This window comes from Eubalaena glacialis, chromosome 10 (genome assembly GCF_028564815.1).
Source record: "Eubalaena glacialis isolate mEubGla1 chromosome 10, mEubGla1.1.hap2.+ XY, whole genome shotgun sequence".
NCBI classification, from domain to species: domain Eukaryota; kingdom Metazoa; phylum Chordata; class Mammalia; order Artiodactyla; family Balaenidae; genus Eubalaena; species Eubalaena glacialis.
In genome coordinates, this window is record NC_083725.1 from 14592520 (window position 1) to 14618758 (window position 26239).

General features: G+C 43.0%; 1 protein-coding gene across 1 annotated transcript; it reads left to right on the forward strand.

Moving 5' to 3' along the window:
- Positions 1-3852: 3852 nt before the first annotated feature.
- Positions 3853-25511, forward strand: JAML (junction adhesion molecule like). Its single transcript, XM_061202492.1, has 9 exons — positions 3853-3895; positions 6801-6955; positions 8433-8658; positions 12461-12573; positions 16174-16411; positions 19869-20007; positions 22074-22182; positions 23639-23725; positions 25419-25511. Exons 1-9 carry the CDS (start codon positions 3853-3855, stop codon positions 25509-25511), a joined length of 1203 nt encoding a protein of 400 aa, XP_061058475.1.
- Positions 25512-26239: the final 728 nt, after the last annotated feature.

Below are 26239 nucleotides of genomic sequence, written 5' to 3' on the forward strand. Positions count from 1 at the left end.
GTGGTTGCTTGTCCTCACTAGGGGCAAACGCTTTGACTGAGAGAGAGTGCCTCTCCCTTATTTTGTCTTGTAATATTTGGGGGTCATTTCCACATCCTGTGTTGTAGTCTCATTGTCATGAGTCTGTTTTCTGAAGATTTTTTTTCTGTTATAATTGTGCCAAGGACAACAGTTCCCCTACACTGTTAATAATAGGAAAGGGGGTCCTGATACTTACAACTCCCCAGCAGTGATAGAAGGTATTTGCCAAGAGTTATATTGTGAAAGAGCCATAAGCTCAGGTTCAAACATTTGGCCAACATGTGAGATAACTTACTATGCAGAATTATCTCAAGAACATGCTGGTGAAGAGATAAGTCAGTATCTGGGAAAGGAAGCAGGCTAAGTTGAGGATTCAACTGGAGTCTATTAAGGTGCTGAAGGTGCATCTGAATGCTTTGGTTAGATTTTTAGAGACTGAGATTCATATATATATATTCTGAATTATATATCTGAATAATAAAATTCTGAACTATATATATGTGTGTGTAATATCTATCTGTATTATATGGTAGGAATTTCTGAATATTTGCCAACTAACTAGGAAACTTGAAATTTGACTAGGGTTCTTGGCCTGGTTAGGTGTTATTAATTCATCTGATGAGTGGTCCCTGGGCTCCCACTCTGGGTCTTACTCTGCGCTGGTGTTGGAGATGCACTGGCCCATAGCCACAGCTCTTGGCCTCATGGGGGTGAGGGTGGAGAGCAAGACTTTAATCAAACAAGCACATAAGTAAATAGATAATTAGAAGTTGTGACAAATGCCCTAAAGGAAAGAGAAATGGTACTATTAAAACATGTGGCTAGGGTCTGCCCTGGGAAGGGTGGTTCAGGAGAGGTTTCCCTGAGGAAATTACATTTAATTTGAGATCTGAAAGATGAACAGGAGTTAACTAGGGGAAGGGGGTGGGAAGAGCATTCAGTCAGGGGGAGCAGATTAATCTTGTTTTGGTAAATGAAGTTCAGGGAAGCTTTGCTGTAAAACATTGATTACTTTCACACACATGGAAGAGCAGTACAGGCTAGTAAGGAGACAGGCTCTGATCCAGAATGCCTGGGTTTGAATCCTGGCCCACCACTTGCTCTGTGTTATTAGGCAAGTCGCTTCACCAATCCATGCCTCAGTTTCCTCATTTGTAAAACCTCATGGGGGTTGTGAGAATTAAATTGGTTAATGTGCAGAGCGCTCAGACAGTGCCTGGCATATAACCTTCTCTAGTTTATTGAGTATCCACTACTGATTTCTAGTGTGGTGCTATATTAACTAGGGGGAAAAAGTCTGACCCTTTAATGTTAAGAATGAGGCCCGGGGAGACTGAGTGGTTTCCCAAATAGCAAAGAATTAGTTAATGGAATGTCTGATCTGGGAAGATAATTTTTTAAAAACTTAATGCTTTTTATGTTAAATCATTGCTTCTCTATTCATTCACACAGAGTTCTAGTGGTGCACTTGAGTACTTAAGACTGAAAATGGGTATCTTCTAGTTATCAGATTTTTGCACATTTCTTAGAATTTGTTTGAAAATGGTTTGGGTGTGGCTCTGTGTGTCTTGAGGTTGGTGACTAGATTCAGAGTCTTTTTGGGGTCACCGGTTTCCTCTTAGAATAGAGTGGTGCATTTGCATGATGTCTAAGTTGATTTCAGTTTGATGGTTGTATTGGCAGCTATCAGCACTTGTCCAGTATATGCCAGGCACTTCACCAATGCTGTAACACGGGCATGGGACACTCATAAATGAGACGCATATGGTCCTGCCCCTGAGAGTGTAGATAAGTCTACACTGTAATCAATGATTACTCCTCCATGCAAATGGCGCACTGCTTTGGGGAATATATGAGAGCTGTTTGCTGGGCAGTGAAGGGAGCACAACCAACTTCCTGGAGAAGAATTCATCCAGAACACAACAGGGATCTTAGATGTCCGAGATATGATGAATTAAAGTTATGATATAAAGGAAGCCCTTTATCATGCTCACCCATGTATGCGTAGGGTAAGGTATGTGTCATGCAGCAGGAATAAAGCTGTGGCTATCCTGAGAGAGAGCTTGTATTTTCATTAGAAGTACTCATATTTGGGGAAATTTAATGTGACTTTTGGTATATCTGAGTCAGTGTAATTGTTATCTACATTGTTGTGATGGAATTCAAGAACTGAAACTTAAAAAGTTTCCAGTTTATTCTGATTCATCATTTGCCATTCTTGTAAAGGTAGATTCTCAGAACCCAAAATCTCCTCTAAAGCTACAAACTCTGTTTCCTATCTGACTTTTAGGCTATAAAAATAGGATCTTATGTGGTAATGCTTTCTATTTTTCAAAGCACTGTTATCTGCATTATCACATTTGATCCTTGTGTTGTTATCCCCATGTTATAGGTGAGGAAACTGAGGTTCAGCAAGGTCAATGGACTTTCTGCCTAAGTGAGATTTAGGTAGGGCCACCTTAAACAGTTTGACCCTGATTTTCCAGATGGAGGATTTTGTTGATTAGAATACAGGTAAGAAATCTCTTATTGTGCTCTAGAGCCCGCAAAGCACAACTACTGAGCCTGTGCGCCACAACTACTGAAGTCTGCACACCTAGAGCCCGTGCTCCGCAACAAGAGAAGCCACCGCAATAAGAAGCCCGTGCACCGCAACGAAGAGTAGCCCCCGCTCGCCACAACTAGAGAAAGCCCGTGCCCAGCAACGAATACCCAATGCAGCCAGAAAGAAAGAAAGAAAGACAAAACAGCAAACATCAAACAGACAAATTATTAAAAAAAAAATCTCTTAGGTAATCATTTTTTATACATTAAAACGGCCACCATACGTGCTGGACTTCCAGGAGAGCCGGGTAGCGTACTATGATGTTAATACACAAAGAAGACCTTTCCTCCTAGCAGATTCTGAGGTGGAATTACTCCAAGATGTTAGGGGTGCAGGGATCATGACCAAGACCAGCCACAGTAGTAGGTAGGAACCCAAGGCTTGTTGAATTGTAACTCCTTGGAGTTAGGGTTCTTCTGTTTTGTTAAGAAAGCTACAGGGCATCGTGCAGACAGTGAATTCTTTCCCAGGAGCTGGTGGATGCAGTGAAATTAGTACCACAGAGATAATATAGATGTTTTAAAAGTACTTTTGTCCATGCACAACCCAATTCTCATTCTATCCATGCTATCCTGCCTAAAAAAGTAAAAAAATGGAAAAAAAAAATCTCACTGTGGACCTTTCATGTGGCTTCTTTGTGTCATAGAACTTGGTGAATGCCTTAACTGAGTTTAAAAAATTTCCTCGTATTTGTGTATCTCTTTTCTTACATGTCGAGAACATTCTTTATATATTTAAAGGTAGTCATTTTAATTTAGTTGGAGAGATAGGTAAAAATTTCAGGCTGAATATCTTGTAATCTTTTGTTTATGTGAAACTCTCAGGTTGTAGATTGTCTAGGGGTGTCATCTCAAGGCTATCCTGGAATTGTTTGCTTTTTTTCTCTTTAAAAGCAACTTTCATCTAATCTTCCCTTATAGCCAGTCTGAGGCAGCCCGCAAGTGACTCTCCAAACACCACTCTGTTTTGTTTCATCATAGCAGTTACCAGCATCCGCTGTTTCTTATTCTTTCATTTGCTGCTTTTTTCCCTCTCCATCTCCCCTCCACGTGCAAGCTGCTCATGAGCCGGGACCTTGTCTTCCTTGCTCCATGCTGCAGCCCAGTGCCTCAGACAGAGGCTGACTCACAGAAGAACTCACCATTGATTTGTTAAATTAATGAACTTCTCTTGACACTATTTTCTGACTTTTTTTTTTCTTTTAAGGTTGAAAAATTGAGAGCAGCATGTTTTACCCACTGAAACTCATCCTGATGCCAGTGTTACTCAGTAAGTAGAAGCCAAGGGACCAAGGAGGGTATTTGATTTCTTGTAAGTCTCATGTATGTTCAGAAGCCAGTTTTATATATTTTCATTTCCCCTTGCTTTGTTGAAAATGGAAACCCCAACCTGGAACTTCATAGTTTTGTTGAAACAGCTGTTTTGCTGCAACAGCTGTTTTAGAAGCCAGGTAGGAGACTCTTTCTTGGAAAGCTGAATATTCCTCTGTTGCTATTAGAAACAGAGTGCCTTTGGGTCCTGACTGGGTGTTTTAGGACCTTCTTATGGGATACGAAGAAAGTTTCTCGCTGGTATTCCTGCACTTTAAATTGTTATCTTTAAAACCACAGCTAGTCTCAGATCAGGAAACGAAATCACCAAAGGGAGTCCCAGAATCCCTGTAATTGTTTTCATGCTTTAGCTACGCTAGTCTTCTTGCAGTTCCTCAAATGCACTGAGCTCTTTCCCAATTTTGGATGGTTTCTTTTGCCTGGAACCTTCTCTCCCCACCTCACCCTAGCAAGCCTGCCTAAGCCTTCCTTATCCTTCAGGTTTCTCCTTAAGCTCCACTTTTAAAAAGCCTGCTCTGGCTGACTCATCAGACCAGGTTGGAGTCTCCTGCTCTTACAGTGCTCAGGGCTGCTTCTTCTTGCTAATCCCACCTCTTTCTAACTTTTTCATCCTTTTGTCCCCTTGTCTTCTCTTTATCCCATGGATATAGCTCTGTTGGAAGAATGAATTAATTAGATGCTTTGCTCTCACAGCTTTTTATTTTTTTCTCTTTTAAAAAAAACTTAAAAAATTTATTTGGTTGCTCTGGGTCTTAGTTGCGGCAGGCGGGCTCCTTAGTTGTGGCATGTGAACTCTTAGTTGTGGCATGCATGTGGGATCTAGTTCCCTGACCAGGGATTGAACCCGGGCCCCCTGCATTGGGAGCGTGGAGTCTTAACCACTGTGCCACCAGGGAAGTCCCTATTTTTTTGTCTTTTTAAAGTATGGTTAAGTATGGTTGATTTACAATGTTGTGTTAATTTCTGCTGTACAGCAAAGAGATTCAGTTATACATATACATACATTCTTTTTTATATTCCATTATGGTTTATCACAGGATATTGACTACAGTTCCCTGTAATATGCAGTAGGACCTTGTTGTTTATCTATTCTATTTTTCTCTTTACTATTAGTTTTTTAAACTTTGCATGGTGACCTAAACACTGACTCAGCATAGTGCACAAAAGAATTGTCTTTGCTCTAATTCCAGGCAACATAGCATGTGCACAAACATGCAGTCAGACAGACACACACACATGAAACTGGTATGTATTAGAGAATTTTTTTCCCTATGGAATCAGGGTTATAAAAATCTCAGAGGCTATTTAGACATTTCCTGGGTGAAGCAGCCTGCAGGTTTTTGCCCTTCCATCCAGAGACTTAACAATCCAACCCCATGTGGAGTGGCCTGGTGACATCAGGGGGTATTGTACTTCTTGGTGGAGAGGTTTTCCTCCTCTGTAGAAAGTCTCAATTTCTTCAGCCATTTCTGTACAAAGGTTACCCATCAGGTATAAGTTTCTCTTTGCTTTGGTTGCCGCTCTTGCTTTCTAGCAAACTCATTTAATTCTACAGACAGTGCTCTTCATATTACATTAAATAAGCTTCTTACACCTTTAACCACACTTAAAGTTGCTCAGTTCTTCCTTACAGGAAAATTCCAGGTCACTTTTGCAGGTACTTTTGATTTCTTTCAAAAAATAATTCTCTCCAGAGGGTGGAGGGTTCATGTTTTCTTTCACGTCCTCCCCACTGCGTGTTGCCTGCTGTGGGCAGGAAGTTAACACTCTTCACTCGGGGCAACAGCTTGGATGGAGAGGTTGGCACATTTTCTGTTTATTCCCAAATTCGTTCACTTGGCTCTTCTTTGATAGGAACTGGCCAGCATCTAAATGTGTCTTTCTTGCTATGGTTATCTCTTTGCATAGAGCATGTCTTGTGAAAACAGAAATATCCATGTAATGGTTTTCTCTTTAGAAATGGTTTTTCCTTTAAGGGAAAAGAGAAATTACTTGAGCAATGGACAAATAGTGGAGGGGTACCGCATGGGCTAACCCTAGAGACTGGAAAGCCAGGGCTGAGGGCAGAGCTGGAGGAGGGAGGTGGGGAGAAGGCAAACACAAAGGAAATTCAAGGGAAGAGCTGTGCTCTGTACTGGCCTAATTACAAGGACCTACACTACAGCCAGAATCAGCCAGCAAATTCAGAGATAAGCTTTTGTAAAGGACCTAAAGAAGGAGAAAAGCAGAGGGAAGCAAAAATACCTGTGAACTGGCTTTTCAGTTAGGGAATGGGTGGGAAACTAGGAGCCAGAGACATTCCATTTCCTGTTTATGGGTGTCTAAATTCATGACCTGAAAGGAGAGACTTCAGGGTCTCTCTTCTTTGTTCTTCTTGTTTTGTTTTTGTTTTTGTTTTGTTTTGTTTTTCTGGCCACGCCACACGGCTTGCAGGATCTTAGTTCCCCGACCAGGGATTGAACCTGCTCCCTCGGCAGTGAAAGTGCAGAGTCCTAACCACTGGACCACCAGGGAATTCCCTCTCTTCTTTCTTTAGAAAGGAGATTGCAGGGATGAATTCTAGAAAAGGGGAAGGGACTGGCTAGGAGCACAGGACCAGTTAGCATCTATATAACATGAAGATTGTAGAACCCCTCTGACTTGAGCTACGTGGGGGGAACTACAGGGTATTTCTCTTACCCTTGGGAATGCCGTGCTGGTTTGAATGAAGGGCCTCTGAATACTTTGTCCACGTTGGGTCATCTGGGGTGGAAAGGTACATATACTTGGAGATTAATACTAATTTTTATTGTTGAGTGTATTTGTCTGAATGATGCCTCCTCTTGCCTTTTTGACTTCTGTAGGTTATTCCTTGGGCCTGAATGACTTGATTGTTTCCTCCATGGAGCTAACAGTCCACGTGGGTGATTCAGCCCTGTTGGGATGTATTTTCCAGAGCACAGAAGAGAAACTTGTGACCAAGGTAGACTGGATATTCTCATCAGGAGAGCACTTCAAGGTAAGAAGGAGGAAACACTGCTGTGTATTAAAAGCCCCTGGCCAGTGGTGTCAGAATGTGGGGAGAGGGAGAATCAGGTCATCCAGTGCCATGAGATGGGGCTGCAGGAGCTTGGGCTCTGGAGCTTGCCAGAACTGAACCTCCTCCTAGTCTGGCCTCTTGGCTGTGTAATCAACTGGGTAAATTACTCAAACTCTCTGACATTCAACTTCCCCATCTGTGAAGATGAAGGTGATTGTAATAATGGTAATGCTTACTTTTCAGGACCTTGAGAAGCTAATGGGAGACATGCACATAAAGTTCTTTAGTTCCTTTCCTCTATTTCTCCCATTTGTAGAGTAGCATAGGTGAATGGGAGGGTGAGAAGGGTGAAAATGCATTGGTCTAGACAAAAAGAGTTACGGCCTAGGCACAGGAACGGTGTCACAGTAATATTTTCTTTGGGGAGGGGGCAGATTCTTTCAGCACTCCACTGACCCATTTATGTGCTGGGGAATCATCTCTTTCTCCTTCATGCCTGCTTAAAGTGTTGGCATTAGCAGATTCAGCATGGCTGAGTGAAGGCCTTTCATGGGAGCTCTTTGGATTAGGAAACAGTGTATTAAGCCTCATCTGAGATTCTGTGGAGATACTTGTATGTCAGGTTCATTTGCGAAATATGTCCTAAGTAATATATTGTGGACAATAAAGTCCCAATGTTTGCAAATGAAATATTGCTTTTGTAGCTCAGAGCATGTTATCCCCATAATGCTACTGTCACTCAAATTTTTATTACTAGTTTTGTTATAAGAGGGAAATACCCATGGTCTAAGTGAAAATAAGAATTCCCCATGGCTCCCCCTCCCAGTCTGTAAACCATTCCCTGTTGAGGACTCCTTCTCATGCCTTATGATAAGCTGCCTGGAGGAGGGCAGAAAGGACAGTGGTAACAGCCAACATGCTGGGGATTCTCACAACAGCCAGTCTGTGGGATTACATTTGGATGCCATCGAATGCGGGGGCCATGGCAGAACACAGGGTGAAGATGGGAGATGCTTTTCAAAAGTTGTGAGTTTGAATCCCCAGAGTGATCTTCAGAGTGGATGTTACATTTTACCTTAAACTGTAAGAAATGGAAATGTGTTGACCCTGTTTCTCCAGTTGTCTTTGTGTAAAATGATCCACAGAGCATTGTGCAAGTTAGTGTATTGCCTGGCACATGATGATGGTGATGATGGTGATGATGGTGATGATGATGATGATGATGATGGTGATGATGATGATGATGATGATGGTGATGATGATGATGATGATGATGGTGATGATGATGATGATGATGATGATGATGTTGATGATGATGAATTGGGTACCAAGCACTTTTTGATCACAGTGGTGATGATGACTATGCTGCCTCCACAGAACAGGGGCTTTTGAATCCAGACTCCTGGGTCTGGTGCCATGGACTTTAGATTTTCTCTGACGTTGTATTGCCCTCCAGGATGATTACGTGCTCTTCTATTATGCCAACATCAGTGTGCCTGTGGGGCATTTCCAGAATCGTGTGCGCTTGGTGGGGGACATCTTACACCATGACGGTTCTCTCCTGTTGCAAAATGTGGAAGAGGCTGACCAGGGAAACTACACCTGTGAAATCCGCTTCAAAATGGAGAGCCTGGTGTTCAAAAAAGCAGTGGTCCTGCGTGTACTACCAGAGGAACCCAAAGGTACATAAATGCTTGCTCAGAGAAGGGCGAAGGGGCAAGAGATTTGGTGTGCAGTGAGGGAAGCGAACTGATTTTGTTGAGCAAATGCCAGCCATTGTGCTATGTACTTACCACGGAGTGAGTCCTCGATAAAATAAAAATAATGATGATCATTATTTTATTATCACTTTAACATGTTTCAACCTCATGAAAATGCTGTGAAGGAAGTACTGTATTCTCCTTTTCATTTTACAGATGAGTTAACTGAGGCTTAGAGAGATTAAGTGACTTGCCTAAGGACATATACTTATTAAATGGCATATCCAGTACTTGGACCCTGGTACCTCTGTCAACAAAGTCCATGTTTTCTTCACTATATCCTGATGCTTCCCATCAGTTATCCACGTTGATGTTGTGTCCATATTTTGTAGGTAACTATGTTAGGTGTTCTGGGGGATATAAAAGAAATGAGCAGATCTCTCTAACTTCCTAGGACCTCATGTTCCCATTTATAAATGGCTTCAGTAGATTGTTGGTTTTAAAAAAACATGTTCTATAGAACACTCAAGGTCCAAGGAACCTGGTGGGCCACACAAAGGGTGAGAACAGGGCAGGGGATTGATAGAGGATCTAGTTGGGCAGGACCTCAGGCTTCTACCTCCACTACAACCAAAGTCCTTTTCCTTTTTCCTGTTGTATTCATTGGGCTGCCAGATAAGATTTTGTTTGAAGAAAGAATTCTGCTGCTTTAAAAAGTTTGAAAACCACAGAATTACAACATTCTTTAAAAGTGTGAGATAGAAGGAACAGTCTTTGGCCTCAGGAGAGCTTGCTGTTTAGTGAGTGAACTAGAATCTGAACGCCCCTCTCCCTGCCAGCTAGTTTAGGTCCATTCTTTCAATGAGCTCCTTTGGAGCACCCTGTCCTCCTCTCTGGTGATATTCAACACACCTTTTCAGTTGTGTCTCCCCTGCTCACCTGGATCTGTGTTCTTGGTCCCATGACCAGCCCTAGACACAATGCCTGGCATAGAGTAAGCATTCAGTAAACATTTGTCAAATGAAGGAAATTCTTAAATTAGCATCTCTCACTTGAATCTGACTTCTAAAAAATGGAATGGTAGAAGGAATTGTAGAAGGTGGCCTCTGGCCTCTCTCCCAATTTTTCCTACTTTTTTTCAATTGCATTTTTCTTTTGATTTTAAATCTATGGCTCTCCAGGAAGAAGAAATGAACCAACTGCCTGTGTCCCACAAGGATTATCTTTGAGTTACCCCTTTCTACTTTGTTCTCTGATGCTGGGCCTGAGGACTACAAGCATGCCCTACAAAATGGGTGCCTATTCCTGCTTAGAAGAGACACAGAGGGAAGGAGCCCAAAGGAGGCAGTTTTAAGAACTGAGTCCATGGGAGCAGGCTAGAGCAATTTTAGGGATAGTCAGATATTTCCCAGTAGCCAGTGGAGCAACTTGTATTTACTTTTCCTTTCCAGCCAGCGTGGGAATAGCTCTAACTCCTGACCATTTGCCTGGTGGCTATCTCCTTCCAAGTGAAAACTCATCTAGATTTCCTCCCCAAAGTTTACCCTTCAGTTTGTAATTTTTCTGTGTTTCTACTACTTCAACTCTTTTATTCATAGTTCTTATTTTAAACACTATAGACAATTTTCTTTTTTCTTTCTTTCCTTTTCTTTCTTTTTTTCTTCCTTCCTTCCTTCCTTCCTTCCTTTCTTTCTTTCTTAGGAATTTGCTTCCATTTTATTCTGTGAAAGGATTTTAAGGCATCTGAATGTGTGTGTTCACAGATTATATAATTGTACTGTATAGATATATTATATAATAGTTAATTAAAAGTATAAAGAGAACAAAAAGTAATTTTTATTCAAACTTGTGCATATAATTTCAGTCAGATGATCTTCATTTTTAAGATTCAAAATTGAATTAAAGTTTTCATATCAGATGAATTGCTTGAACAATGTTTTGAGTTTGGTTTAACATTTTGGAAAATATGTTGTTCAAGGAGAGAAAATATTCTTATTGAAGGGATTCGTGCACATGGTAGGTAGTATAGTATGTGAGCTTTAGGTGGCTTCTGGATCCCTAACTTCATTACCCTATTATTTTTATTCTATTCTAATCTCTTCTCAATTTATAAGGGTCTATGATTCTAGAAGGGAGGCAATATAATGAAATAATTAAAAGCCCATGTTTTGGAATCACACCTAACAGTGCTTTAAATCCTAATTTAGAGAAAGTTCCTAATATTTGGAAAACAAAATTTCAATGGTATAGACAATTTTCTTACAAATAAAAATAATATTAACTTCCCGTACTTTTGCTCTAGAATCAGCCATCCTTCCACTTAATGTGAGGTGGTAACAGTAAAGGGAGTGAGAAAGCGTGGGCTTTGTTTTCACTCGGGCCTGGGTTTTAGTGCTGGCTCTGCCTTTTACTGGCCATGAAGCTCTGGGCTCTTTCACTTCCTTCCTCTGTGAAATGGGAGAGTAATAGTGCATATCTCAAAATATTGTAATGACTTGGTGATATCCTAGGTGTCTAGCACATGCCTGGTGTGTTGAAGGAACTCAGAATGTTCAGTTCTTATTATTGCATTTAAAAAATAGGGTTCAATTCTTAATATACTCATAGATTTAGAGGGTGTTTCCTTCCCTACTGGTATTCTTTGGAGTGAATTTTTATTACTTCCAAAATAATTCCCTCCATAGAGTTTTGAGTTCATAATATTTTCTTTTACTTTCCTCCCATTGTGTGTCTTTCCTCCTGGGTGGGAAGTTAACGTTCTCCCAGGGACACAATTTGGATGAAGAGGTTAGATGATGTACTGTGTTCCTTTATGAGCTCCGCTTAATGCTCTTTTGAAGGAACTCTGTCCAGTTAAGACGTAGGCTTGTGTCTCCCTTAAATATCATCCTGACTTTCTTTTCTTAATTGACTTTGTGGCCGATTTATATAGAGCACTATTGAAAAATCAGAAGCATCTTTCTAATTGTTTTCTTTTTCAGGGACTTCTTGAAATGACTAAAGCAGTAAACATATGATGGGGTCAGCTGCTTATACAAATAAGCAGGAGGAAGAGACTATGTGTTGGAAAGCCAGGAGTAGGGGAAGGGGGAGCAGATGGGGAAGTGGGGGCAGGGATTAAAACAGAAAGAAAAGCCAAGAGGAAAACTGTCTGTTGTCTTGGCCTAATTAGCAAGCAGTCCTGTGACCTGTACTCTAGCCAGAATTGTCCTAAGCAAGTCCTAAGACAACTTGTAGAAGAATAAAAGAAGTTGAAGAGAGTTACCCATGATTCAGTTTTTCATCTAGGAGAGCCAGTGGGTTATTTATAAGAATGAGAGTTATATAACTTTCCACTTCCTGTTTATGTTAAGCAGATGTGGGTATCTAAGTTGGTGAACAGAAAGTGGGGGGCTTCAAGGTTTTCTGTACTTTCTTTATTACAAGCTTGAAGTGGAGTTGGGGCTTGTGGGAGAAGTTCTAGAAAAGGAGAAGGAGAAAGGAATGAAAGAGAACCAGAAAGTGTTTACTGAAGTCAGTGGGACCCCTCAGACTTGATGTATGTCGGTAGCTAGAGGGTATTGTCTTATCCTTGGGGTATTGTGTTGATTTGAGTGAGAGGCCTCTGAGTACTTTGACCACACAGAATAATCTGGATCATCTGTGGAGGGAAAGCGTGCAGTATTTGGTGGTGACATTGATTTTACTGTTGAGGATCTTTGGCTAAATATTATCTTTTCTAGAAGTTCTTTGGCTCCTATAGATTATACCTTGAGTTTGACTTGATTTACCATTTTATCCCCAGAGCTCATGGCTCATGTGGGTGATTCGACTCAGATGGGATGTGTTTTCCACAGCACAGAAGAGAAACACATGACCAGGGTAGACTGGATGTTCTCATCAGGAGAGCACGCCAAGGTAAGGAGGAGAAACCCTCACTGTGTATAAGAAGTCCCTGGCCGATGCTGTCAGGACAGAGCGGGGAGATCAAGAATCCAGGCACCAGGTGCCATGTGGTGGTGTTGTGAGGGCTTGGGCTTTGGAGCTTGGCAAAGCTGGGCCTCTCAGCTCAGCCACTTGGCTGGGCAATTTCAGCTTCTGGTTGGGAAAAATGACTCTAATGAAGATGATGAAGAAGAAGAAGTAGATGCTGCTGCTGCTCAGCATTTCAGGTTGTCAAGACGCCTACAGGAGACAGCTGGTGTAAAGCATTTGTACATGACTTGGCCACTGCATTTTAGTTTAATTCCTCTTCTCCCTTCCCCTTTTTGTAGAGTCCATGGGATAGCAAGGGGGATGATTTGGTGGCCTAGCCAGGAAAGCAATGGGCTAGGCATAAGCACAATTGCATTCTTATTCTTTTTTTTAAAGTTAAAAACAATGTTTTTAATTTTTATTTTTAATTAATTTTTATTGGAGTATAGTTGCTTTACAATGTTGTGTTAGTTTCTACTGTACAGCAAAGTGAATCAGCTATATGTATACATATATCCCCTTTTTTGGGATTTCCTTCCCATTTAGATCACCACAGAGCATTGAGTAGAGTTCCTGTGCTATACAGTAGGTTCTCATTAGTTATCTATTTTATACATAGTATCAATAGTGTATATATGTCAATCCCAATCTCCCAGTTCATCCCATCCCCCCTTCCCCCTTGGTATCCATGTGTTGGTTCTCTACATCTGTGTCTCTATTTCTGCTTTGCAAATAAGATCATCTATACCATTTTGCATTCTTATTCTTTTTTAAAAAAAATTTATTTATTTTATTTATTTATTTTTGGCTGCGCTGGGTCTTCGTTGCTGTGCGCTGGCTTTCTCTAGTTGCAGTGAGTGGGGGCTACTCTCTTTGTTGTGGTGTGCGGACTTCTCACTGTGGTGGCTTCTCTTGTTGCCAAGCACGGGCTCTAGGCGCACGGGCTTCAGTAGCTGTGGCTCGCGGGCTCAGTAGTTGTGGCTTGTGGGCTCTAGAGCGCAGGCTCAGTAGTTGTGGTGCACGGGCTTAGTTGCTCCGCGGCATGTGGGATCTTCCCGGACCAGGGCTCGAACCCGTGTCCTCTGCAATGGCAGGCGGATTCTTAACCACTGCACTCCCAGGGAAGCCCTCTTATTCTCATTTGGGTTATTTTTATGAGTTTTCTTCTGTGCCCCATTGCCCCATTTATGTGATGGAGGGAATTTTCTTTGTCTTCATGGATGCTTCGAATGTTGGGATTAGTAGGTCCTGGGGGCCAGGGTGAGGAGTACTTCATGGGAACTCTGAAGTAGTAAACAGCAAGTTAGTTCATTAGACCAGTAGATGTCAACTATGGCATGGTGATGTCCTGATGGGTCAAGGTGTATTGTAAGAGACATCTCAGGTAACTTATTGTTAATAAAAGTTAAGGTACAAAGTTTAGAAAAGATTTAACTTTTATAAATGAAGACATATTCCAGGTCATCCCTACAAAAAGTCATTTATACTCACTTGATTCCTATATGTTGTCTGAGTGGGTCAGAAATGGTGGCATCCAGATGTAGAGAACAAACGTATGGACATCAAGGGGGGAAAGTGGTGGGGGGTGGTGGTGGTGGGATGAATTGGGAGATTGGAATTGACATGTATACACTAATATGTATAAAACACATAACTAATAAGAACCTGCCATATAAAAAATAAATAAAATAAAATTCAAAAATTCAAAAAAAAAAGAAAAAAGAAAAAAGAAATGGTGGCATCATGGTGGGGTCTGGGGAATTACATGTAGTTCCAGATTCACCTCTGGGAACTCGTCATGCATTTATATGTCATCCACCAATTGAGACACTGAAGAAAATAGGATGAGAGTTGACATTTTGGGTTGTGAATTTGAATCACAAGAGACAAGCCAGGTCTTTTCATTCATGTTTCTGTCTGTATACCCATTTCCTTTTCTTAAAAGCTTTTAAAAAATAATATTTATATAACTTTATAAAAAATTCCAACACATTTATTTAACAAGTATTTTTAAAGCATCTGCTATGCAGTGAATACTCAAAACTCCTGCCCTGATGGGGAACTTACAATCAAGATGGAGGGATAGAACCTAGGGGCAAGACAGGAATAAAGATGCAGACATAGAGAATGGACTTGAGGACATGGGGAGGGGGAAGGGTAAGCTGGGACAAAGTGAGAGAGTGGCATGGACATATATACACTACCAAATGTAAAATAGATAGCTAGTGGGAAGCAGCCACATAGCACAGGGAGATCAGCTTGGTGCTTTGTGACCACCTAGAGGGGTGGGATAGGGAGGGTGGGAGGGAGACGCAAGAGGGAGGAGATATGGGGATATATGTATATGTATAGCTGATTCACTTTGTTATGAAGCAGAAACTAACACACCATTGTAAAGCAATTATGATCCAATAAAGATGTTAAAAAAAAAAGATGGAGGATATACATAGTAAAACAATGAAGAAATAAATACACGATATGTCAGGTAATAGTAAGAGCTATGGAGAACAAGAAAACAGGGTTTTGTGGTTGTTATTTTATGTAGGTGGTCAGGGAGACCTCATCAAAAAGGTAACATTTGAGCAGAGGTCTCAAGGAAGTGAAGGAGGCGACTGTGCATCTGTCTAGGGGGAAAGAGTGTTCCAGGCAACGGGAGCAGCAAGTGCAAAGGCCCTGAGGCCAGTACTCAAGGAGCAGCAAGGAGACTGGTGTGGTTGGAGTGAAGTGACCCAAGTAGGTGAGGAAAAAGCCAGTAGAAGATGAAATCAGAGAGGAGATGGGGGTGGGGCAGCTCATGGAGGACTTTGTACTTTTAGGAGAAATGGAGGGCTATTAGAGGGTTTTGAGCAGAGGAGTGATATGATTTAACTTATATTTCTAAAGGTTCATCTGCTGAGAATAGACTGTAGTGGGGAGTATAGAGGGATACAAGTTGAGAAGCTCTTGTAGGAATCCAGGTGAGAGATGGTGGCTTGGACCAGACTGTGGAAGAGGTGAGAAGTGGCTAGATTTGGGATGTATTTCGAGGGTAGAGGATTTGTTGTGGGATTAGATGTGAGTTGTTCAAGAAATAGAGGAGTTAAGGATGACTCCAAGATTCTTAACCAGAGCTTAAGGAAGAAGACATTGCCATTTACCAAAATGGGATGGATAAGAAGGAACTGGTTTGGGGGAGAATTTTGGAGTTCAGTTTTAGACATGTTTCAGGTGCCTATTGGAAATCCAACTGGATATGTCATAAAAAGTAAAGGTGTACTTTTACTTTTTTTACTGGAGAAGTGCAAAAAAACTGAAAGTCCCTCATTCCCACTTTCCTCCTCCCTCTCTTGAGATGGAAGAGTTGTTTGTGGTTTGGTGGCGTCCTGCACAACTATGTGCCCGCAGACACGTGTGTCCATGGATTTGTGTTACTAATACCTTCTGATAATACCTTTACTGTTTCCACACACAGAGCCTGTGAGTCCTGAGAGCTCCCCTCTCAACCTTTCCGGTGCCCCTCTACCCCAGCCCTTCAATCTCATACGTTTTGCCTTTCCCTTCTAGGAGGAGATTGTGTTGCGCTATTACCCCAAACTCAAGGCACCCATGGGATACCCTCAGAACTGGGGCCGCTTCCAGAACCGTGTAAACCTGGTGGGGGACACTTCCCGCAACGATGGCTCCATTATGCTCCACAGAGTGAAGGAGTCTGATGGAGGAAGCTACACCTGCAGTATCCACCTGGGGAACCTGACAGTCAGGAAAACCACTGTGCTGCACGTGATCCTGAAAGAGCCTCGAAGTATCTAACATTTGGCTGGAGAGGGAGGAGGAACCTCATAGCTGGTAGGCAGGGCCAGGACTAGGGTGAGGCTGGAGAGGCTTCTAGGGTGCAAAGTTTAAGGCGGCATCACTCTCAGGTGCTGTGCTTGCCTGACCCTGATAAGCCCAGCGCTCATCAAGCACTTGTACCCTGTACTTGCATGACCTTGAGAGTGATACCTCCTTAAATTTGGTGCCCTATGCACCTTACTTGCCTCACCCTAGTTCTTCCCTGCTGGTAGGTCAAGGAAAAAAAAGCTAATATTGAGTGAACACCACCCCTCTGCCAGACCTCACTCATCATTAGTGTAATATACTAAGTTAAAGGTACAGGAGCTCAGAGATGGATTGGAGTTGTTTTGACTTGGCTTCAAGGGAGATGCTCTATGCTCTGTAGTGGAAAGGAAGATGATCCCGAGCTGGTGAGAGACAGCAAAGAACAGAGAGAAAACAGGAAGGGGCCAGAACCAAAAATAGAGGGGTTTTCTGATCAAAGATTCTGTAGTCTGGCGAAACACTGTGTATTAAGGCCATTGGTGTGTAGGAGAGTAAAGACTCAATTGTGTTGACTGATAGAGGTTGATAAGTGAGGAGTTAAAGTTAAACCATAACCCAGTTAGCAGTCAGGATGTGGCCTGTGGACTTTGCCTTTTGCTAGGGCCCCAGGGGTTGGCTGTGGTTGGTTGGGGGCAGGGATAGAGGTGAGGGTGCAACACACCCCAGTACCTCTGGCCAGAGACTTAAGTCTATGGAGGCACCTTCTTGCCAATAGCAAAGAGTCCCAGCTGGAGAGGGAAGCAAGACAGATGGCTTTCTTCATTCTCAGAAGTCTTAACTCCACTTCACAGAGAAAATAGAAGCCATTAGCGGGAGCTCATTCAAATTTGGAGCCCTCCCCACCCACAAACGGACCTACATCTGCTCCCATCCTCATCCCTGCCCTGCCATGCTGAGCTCCCCTCCACCCAGGGCTTATCTGAGCCCCCGTGCTCAGGTGGTGCTCTCTCTTCCTTCTCAGGATCCTCACAACATGGCTCTTTCAGCTCGTACTTTCCAAGGGCTTCTACCACTCAGCACAAACATACACTCCACTCTTCCTCTTACCTGTGTCCTTGTCTCCTTTAGCTCTCATCCTATATCTTTATTTTTCTTGAAACAGCTTTATTGAGATACAACTCACATACCTTACAATATACCCATTTAAAGTGTACACCTTGATGGTTTTAATATATTCCGAGTTGTGCAACCTTCCCCACAATACATTATGTATTTCTTTCTTTACACAGCCAGATAGCTTGCTAAAGGGCTGGACATGGTGTCTCCTATCTCATCTCCCATTAACTGATAGCACACTGCATTCAGACTTCTGCTTCTACCTCTACTCTAGCATAGATCACCAATGGTACTCTAATGGCACATCCTCGACCTTCTTTACCTCAGTAGTATTGAACACCATGTTCTGTATACATTCAATATATTCTATGTTAGATACAACTTTATCTGTCTGCCTATCTATCATCTATCTATCTATCTATCTATCTATCTATCTATCTATCTATCTATCTATCTATCTATCTATCTATCTCTATGTATTATATGAGCTCTACCCAAATATTCCACAAATACTCAAATACAACATATCCAAACCTACCCCTCTTACCTCTCCCCAGCCCATCTCTTCAACCTCAGTTAATGCCACCACCATCTACACAGTTATCCAACTGGATGCCTGGGAGTTGTACTTGATTCTTCCCTTTCCCATGACCCCCAATCTAACAAGTCAACAGGTCCTGTCATTTCTACTACTGACTTTAAAAAAAAAAATCTTTATTGGAGTATAATTGCTTTACAATGTTGTGTTAGTTTCTGCTGTACAACAACTTGAATCAGCTATGTGTATACATACATCCGCATATACCCTCCCTCTTGCTTCTCCCTCCCACCCTCCCTATCCCACCCCTCTAGGTGGTCACAAAGCATTGAGCTGATCTCCCTGTGCTATGCAGCAGCTTCCCACTAGCCATCCATTTTACATTTGGTAGTGTATATATGTCGATGCTACTCCCTCACTTCATCCCAGCTTCCCCTTCCTCTGCTGTGTCTTCAAATCTGTTCCCTACGTCTGTGTCTTTATTTCTGCCCTGCTGCTAGGTTCATCATACCGTTTTTTTAGATTCCATATATGTGCATTAGCAACCCATATTTGCTTTTCTCCTTCTGACTTACTTCACTCTGTATGACAGACTCTAGGTCCATCCACCTCATTACAGATAATTCAGTTTTGTTCCTTTTTATGGCTGTCTACTACTGACTGGATCTGCCTTCTTTCCCATCTGTCACCACCACCTTATTCTGGCTGTCTCATCTCTGTCTTGGACTGTAGGCCTCTAAAAAGTCTCTGCTTTCATTCTCAGTCACTACCCCTCATTCTTCATGCAGCTCTGAGTGCCGTCTTTCTCAGTCACAAATCTCAACTGCTTATAATCTCTCAATGTCTTCTCCATTGCCTATGGAAAAAAAGCCAAACTCCTCATTGAGATAATCAAGGTCCTTCATGACTTAGATCCTATTATTTATCCAGCCACATTCCCCACCACACCCGACAAACACAACCTTTGAACCAGACCCATGGAACTCTTGCTAGTTTCTAAAAGCACCATCCTGTCACCTAAAAGCACCTAAGAGCTCCAGACCTTGGGTATAAGGTCCCTACCATCCTTCCCTATATTGTTTGCCAAAAAAACCTTGATGTGTCCTTTAAGACTCAGCTTAAACTTTAAAACTTTTGCTGACCAATTCTCAGGTTCTGCTCCCCATAGAATTGGGTACCCTTTCCTCTATGCTGCTCTGTACTCTATATGGACTGCTCTCAAAGCATCTATAAGCAGTCTGTGGTTTTCTGTTTACATCGTCTCTCTCCTTGAAGGCAGGGACCATGCACTATTTGTCTTTGTATCTTCTGTGCCTAGTGATATCTGGCACCCAGGAGGTGTTTGACGTGTATGTTCAGAGTGAACTGAGGAGATGAGTGAAGGGTGCCATAAAGGTGGAAGTGCTTTACTTTGTATCGTGACTATGGGGTTGAGTGTTGTAGCCTAGAGCAGGCTCTAACACGTCTGTTATTTCTGTCATTTGGTAAACCACATTTTAAGATAGAATTATTAATGTGAAAGGAAACTCTACTGTAGGTGAGGTGATATTCTCTTTTCCCTCCGACCTTAATCTACATTTTAAGGGTAAGCAAGGGGAGGGTCAGCGGACTTTGGTCCTCAATCTAATGGGGACAGCTGGAGTCCTAGTGTTTCAACATGGAGTGGAGCCTGACCTTCTCCTCCCACTTCTGACATGGCTGTTGCTACTTGGTCTAGAACTGGTGAGGCTCCCAGCTCTTTTCTGGAATACTGAGGCCCTGTCATTACTTTTCTCCTTTTCCCAAGCATTGGTGACCCCAGTAACCCTCAGACCTGAGATCCTGGGCGGTAATCAGCTGGTGATCATTGTGGGGATCATCTGTGCCACTATCTTGCTGCTTCCTGTTCTGATATTGATTGTGAAGAGGACCCATGGAAATAAGAGGTACAGGGCTGCTCACATCTCTTGGGCTGGGGGGCTGGAGATGCCTCTAGCCTGAAGTGGAAGAGAGTGATAAGGCTCTAAGTGTGCCATTTTCACAGAAGGGGGTGTTTTAAACCAGAATCATCTGTGGTTACCACATTAGACGTCATCGTATAGTGACCCCACCCCCTTTGCTCACTGTTATCCTGAAAGGCCTTGCACATTCCCACACCATCCTCATTTTACAAAGGTTACAAAGACTTACAGATGTTGGTCCAAGTAGAGCACAATTAAGAGTATATATCTTATGCAAGAACCGTAATGGTGCTATTCAATGCCTGAGAGAAACGATTTTTGAATTATCCACAGTATGCATACACTTCGTAGAGAAGCTCAGATTTTGAGGGTTGTCAGTGGCTTTATCTGAAGGACCACATTTTAATGATGAGAAGCTACTTTTGAATGAATGGCCTCAGGTCCTAAATTATTTATTGTTGAAATGTATTTTTAAAGGCTTGAAATTCTCCCAGTACCTCAGAAATACACCGATGCTCTGGCATGGGCACTAGTGTTTCACTGGCTGTTCGCAGGTTCATCTCCTTCCGTTTATCCAACTATTGATGAACTATGTCGCTAGGGCAAATTGACTCTCTTTTTGAAATAGTGTCAATGGGCAAGAACCCCCATTAAGACTGAGTAGTGCTGACTTTTGGGACTCCTTTCCGCATGGGACATGTATTGTACAGAAACGGCTGCTGCCTGCTAGGTTTACACTTGACTCCCCAGGGGCTCTCTGACTTGGTTTTGAACTTGAAGGTCTTTGCTTTGGGCATGTGGACAGCACTGAACCGAGAGTTAGACAACCTGGCTCCCCTGTCAGCTCACTTCCCCGCTCTGGGCCTCAGTTTCCCTCAAAATGAAGAGCAGCCCTCCCATGTCTGTCTACTAGTTTATTCTAAAGAAATAGTCAGACGGATGTGCTGAGACTTGTGCGTAAGCATGGTTGCTGTAGCAAAGATTACAATTAAAAACTGAAATCATTCTCAGTGCCTGTCAGAAAGGTAATGATTCAATGAATCGGTATTCCATTCAATGAAATACCACATGGCTCTGTATGTAATGATGGAGAAAGAGGTCCGAGGAGTAGTAGTATACAATATATAGTATGATCTCATTGTAATAAAAAAGCATATTATGTAATTCTCTCTTCAGCAGCATATATACTAAATATATTTTGTGTGAGTATACTTACGCTTGCATTGAGAGAGGTTTGGAAGGATAATTCTAAAATATTAATAGTGCTATTTGGGATAAAAGAAAAGGTGGGTCCTAGGAGGGTAGGGGGTTTACTGGAATTCAACTTCAGACTGTCTACATTTCTGTATTATTTGAGTTATTTTACAATCAGAGCATACAACTTTATAATCAGAAAATACGATTAAAATATTTCTACTCTGAGACAAAAAAATATACATTCCTTTCTAGCTTTAACCCTGGTTGTTGTTGTTGTTATTTTTCTTTTTTAGCTCCACCTTAGGCCAAAATAGGAAAAAAAGGAAGCCTATTTAGTGACAAATGCAGAAGGCAGATGGTCAAGCGATCAAAGGCCGAGGGCAGGGAAGGGGCCAGAGCTCCCAGCCCTGGGTGTTTGAGGGGATAATTCTGCTTGGCCTCCTCCCTGGAAGAAAGAAGCCGGGAGCCTTTGAACTGGTGTCTCGCTGAGCTTCTACTGCTCCCTGCTGGTTCAGCTCCATCTCCCTAGTCCTCGGAAATGATAAAACCGAATCCCATAGCTCCTCTCTATTAATTCACTTAAAATTGTTATGGACAGAAAATTGTTAGGGTGACAATAGAGAGGTTGAAGCTGTCGTTCAGTCTAAACTATCTCCAGATGCCTTTCTGCTCTCCATGAAAGAGATGCAGCTCTCAGATTTCAAGCGGAACTGGGTAGCGTGGGCTGTAGGTGTCTGGGAGTAGTTCCTAACCTGGGGTCTCTCTCTTCATAAAACTCTGTGTGGTCTCATGTTGTCACCCTTGAATATACGGTGCTGGCTGGGTAATTCCACATGCTTTTCATGCCTTTGCAGTTCAGTAACTTCCACGACCTTGGTCAAAAGCCTGGAGAACACAAAGAAGGCAAATCCAGAGGTAAGAGAAGAACTCTGCCATTTTGCTGCTGTGCTCAGTGAGGGCAAGGTGGAGACTGCTCCAGGATCCAGGTGGTGTCATTATCATTCCCCTGTGAACTGTGTCTCAGTCATCGTTATGTCTCGGCGCATCCAGTGCCTGGCGCAGAGCAGCGGATCAGGAAATCTCCGTCACTGCAATGAGTCCCTGGGAGAGTGAGTGGTGTGGGGCGGACAGGGCCAGTCCAGCAGCCCAGTACATCCTTGGAGGGCCCTGGGAAAGTCCCAGTTCAAGCCCAGCTCTGCCACCTCCCTGAGCCTCAGTTTTCTCATCAGTAAAATGAGTTTAAGAACAAACATATTTGCCCCGTTGTAAGGTTCAAATAACATGATGATAGGCAAGTGCTTTGTAATCTATGAGGCACTGTATCAATATAAAGGATGATTATGATCCATTCCAGAGTTAAGTGAAGGAGTTAGTTGTTCAGATTAAATATTCGGGGACCTTTAGAAAGAGAGGATCAAGAACTTTTTCTACCATATTAGTTTGTGATAAATAATTGCTACTAGGGACTGAGAAATGGATTAGTTTCCTTGAACTCTTTTTTTCCCCTTTTGTTCTTTCTTTTCTTCCCTCCTCCTTCCCTTCTTCCCCCTCCCTCCCTCCTTTCTTTCCCCCTTCCTTCCTTCCTCCCTCCCTCCCTCCCCCTCTCTCTCTTTCTTTCTTTTTCTCTCTCTCTCTCTCTCTCTCTCTCTCTTTCTTTCCTTTGAAAAACTCCTCTTATAATATTTGCCTTTCCATCTTTTGGGCTGTTTGTGACCCAAGAGTAGGATTTTCTCACAACATAGTGCAGGGGACTGCAGAAGTCCAAGACTTTGTCAATGGATGATATCACTTCTCCAAGTAGTGACAGGAATGGGACTCACAAAGTACCTCTGACCTCACAGATGTGAAGTTCAGTGAGGGCTGTTCCTGGCATATAAACCCTCTGGAAGAGATGATGACAATTAGCCGCTGATGAATGCCGTCCTGCCATGACTCTAATTAGGAGGAAATAATCACAAAGTACAAATAACTTGGCAAGATAAGAATTTTCTGCTGCTACCTCAATGCCCATCCAAACAAAGATGTTTGATTTTTTTTTTTTGGCCACGCCATGCAGCACGTGGGATCTTAGTTCCCTGACCAGGGAGTGAACCCACGCCCCCTGCATTAGGAGCGTGGAGTCTTAACCACTGGACTGCCAGTGAAGTCCCAGATGTTTGACTTTCGAACCAGAGAATTTGGTTCTTAACATAGTGCTCTTTGCTGATGAGCTAATTTTCTTAATTTTCAGGAAGTCTGAGGACTGGATTATCGTGACCTATGATAATTCTCTAGCTCTTAGTAACCCTCTGACCTACTGATTTTGGTGGTTGATGCCCTGGAGAACCCCTGTCCCCTTGAAGAGTGGTAGATAGCCTTTTCTCTGGCATGTAAGACTTGTTGAGTTTTAGGAATATTTACATGATCTTCTCCCCTCTAGAAACATATCTACTCCTCAATAACCATGCAAGAGGTGATTGATGAAGAAGAACCAAGTGGGAAGTCAGAGGCCACCTACATGACCATGGTGAGAAATATTCTGTGTCCAGCCAAGCCAGGTATCTGGAGGCAAGAAAAGGAGCTGGGAAGGATATGGCAAACTCATGGGGGATGCACATTGCTAGGTCCCCTGGGGAGGCCACTCTGCTGAGGGCAGAGATTTTTTCTAGGTAGTAGAAAAGGGTGAGAAGCTGAAGCTCTGCTGGATAGAAAAGTAATATCAAACTTGTCCTTATACCCAATTTCGAGTATTATGAGTATCTCTAGGGCTGGAGAGGATTGATCTTAGAGGTAAAAGGAAGTGCCTTCATGAGGGTAGGCAAGATCTCTGCCTCATCAGTACAATACTGGTTTAACACAGCATAGTAAAGAGGGGGCTGTAAGATCCTTGCACAAGCATCGTGTCACAAGGGATTGTTTTCCTTCCTTTCAAAATGTCCCTTCCAACTCTTAGATTTTTAAATTCTGTGACTTATTATACCTTGACATAACCTAATTGCCAGCAAGGCTGCATGCTGAATTTCATGTAATAATACAGAGTCTGACTCCTACTTTCTCTTTGCTCAACTCTCCAGGGAAGTCCAGCACCTAGAAAAGACACTGGCTGTGTAGTGAGTAGGGGTAAGGACAAAAGGACTGAGCTGGCGAGGGATATGATGCTATTTGTAGACTAATGATAGGTACCCAAGCCATGGAGGGAGCAGTGTTCTGCTGGGTTCAGGAAGGCTGGCCTCCTCTGTTTATAGGATGATGGCTTGTGTTTGTTCCTGTCACACCAGCGCTAAGGACACATGACTTCCAGATGATTACAGCAGAGAAGGGTTCTGCCAGGGAAGTGTGAGATCAGAGCCCTGGCCTGGCTCCAGCAAGGGAAACATAAGCTCCCCTCTGAAGTTGAATATAGTCATTCCCCTCCCCCCGATCCTTCTCCTGTTATTGCCATGTGATGCTACAGTGACTGCCAGAACCTCACCTTAGAGACCTGCTGATACAGCTGCACAGTGGCTGCTGCTGAGTGTGTCAGCCACCTGGGTGGTACTGTTTGCAGATAGTCTGTGGGGCAGAGATGATGGAGGAGGGAAAGCCACCTTCAAAGCCAGCTTCCCCATGTTCACTGCCAGGTGCTTGCGATTTAAACTTTGCAGAAAATGACACCCCTGTCCCCTTGAAACGGTTTCAATAAAGCGAGTGTGATGAGAGGCCAGGGCCACAAACTCAAAGCCCTTCAGGGGTTGTCAAGTTATTTTAAAACACTATGTACCAAATTAAACAAGCCCGTGGGTGAATTCTGGCCTGCGTACCACTTGTTTGAGACCTCAGGTAGGGAGGTGTTATCTGAAAGAGAGCAGGGTAACAAAGAACTTTTGCTTCTTGATTAAATTTACTTAAATGAAGGGGGCACCACGCCGTGTCCCCTTTCTGAGGCTGTATAGCACAATGGTTAAGATCACAAGCTTTGGAGTTGGACACACCAGGGTCCAAATCTTTACCCTGACTTAGAAGCTAGCTTAGTCTTAGGCAGGTAACTTAGCTTCTCTGAACCTCAGTTTCCTAATCCTTAATGGGAATAATAAAACCTATCTCTCGGGTGGTGAGGATCAAATGAGACAGTGCATGTGAAATTCAGAATTGGGCCAGACAGATGGAAAGAGCTCAATAAATGGTAACTATTATGATTGAAATGCTTCTTACAAATGTGCTTTGTTTCTCTCTCCCCACAGCACCCAGTTTGGCCTTCTCTGAGGTCAGCACCAACTAGCCCATCTGACAAAAAGTCAGATGGGGGAATGCCAAGAACAGAGCAAGCCTTTTGAAAAGAAGGGGGAGTTCCCTTTGCCCTTGGCCGTGGTACAGACTCTCTTTTCCTTGTGTCCTGAGTCCATGAACCAGTTATGTCAGACCCCCTGCCCTCCCAATCCTCCTCCGGCCTCATTGCTTGGGCAAAGGGTTGAAGACGGAGGGCTTGAAGCTTGGCAGAGAGACGGGACAGCTCTGGAGGAACAGGCCCTGATTAGGGGGAGCATGGACTTGGTCCCTCTGGAGTGGGACACTGGCCCTGGGGACCCTGACTGAGCTGCCGCAGTGGCCTCAAGCATCCCATCAGGTCAGACCCTCTGCTTGGACGGTGCTCTTTGTGGATGGTTACAGGGAAGAATCACAGAGATAAAAACCAACCCAAATGATTTCTTTGGCCAATTATCCCTAAATAAATGCAGTTTGTGGAGATCATCCTGTGTTTCTACCCTGGCTGAGGGGCAAGTGGAGTCTTGGTGAGGAATCTATGGTGTGGAACTCCTGAAACAATTGAAGTGACTGGAGGAAAGCCCTGCTGTGACTTACACATTGGGGACTGGTTTGAGGCCTGGGAAAGTTTTGAGGGGGTGAATGGGGTTGGAAGTGGGGTATGAATACAGCTCTTTGATTTAACGCAGTGCTTCTTGTTTCTGGCTGGGTATCAGAGTGGCTGGTGGCTCTTTGCTGGGCTCCACCAGAGAGGTGTTCTGGTTTGGAATTCATGGGTGGAGCTGGGGCACTTGCCTTT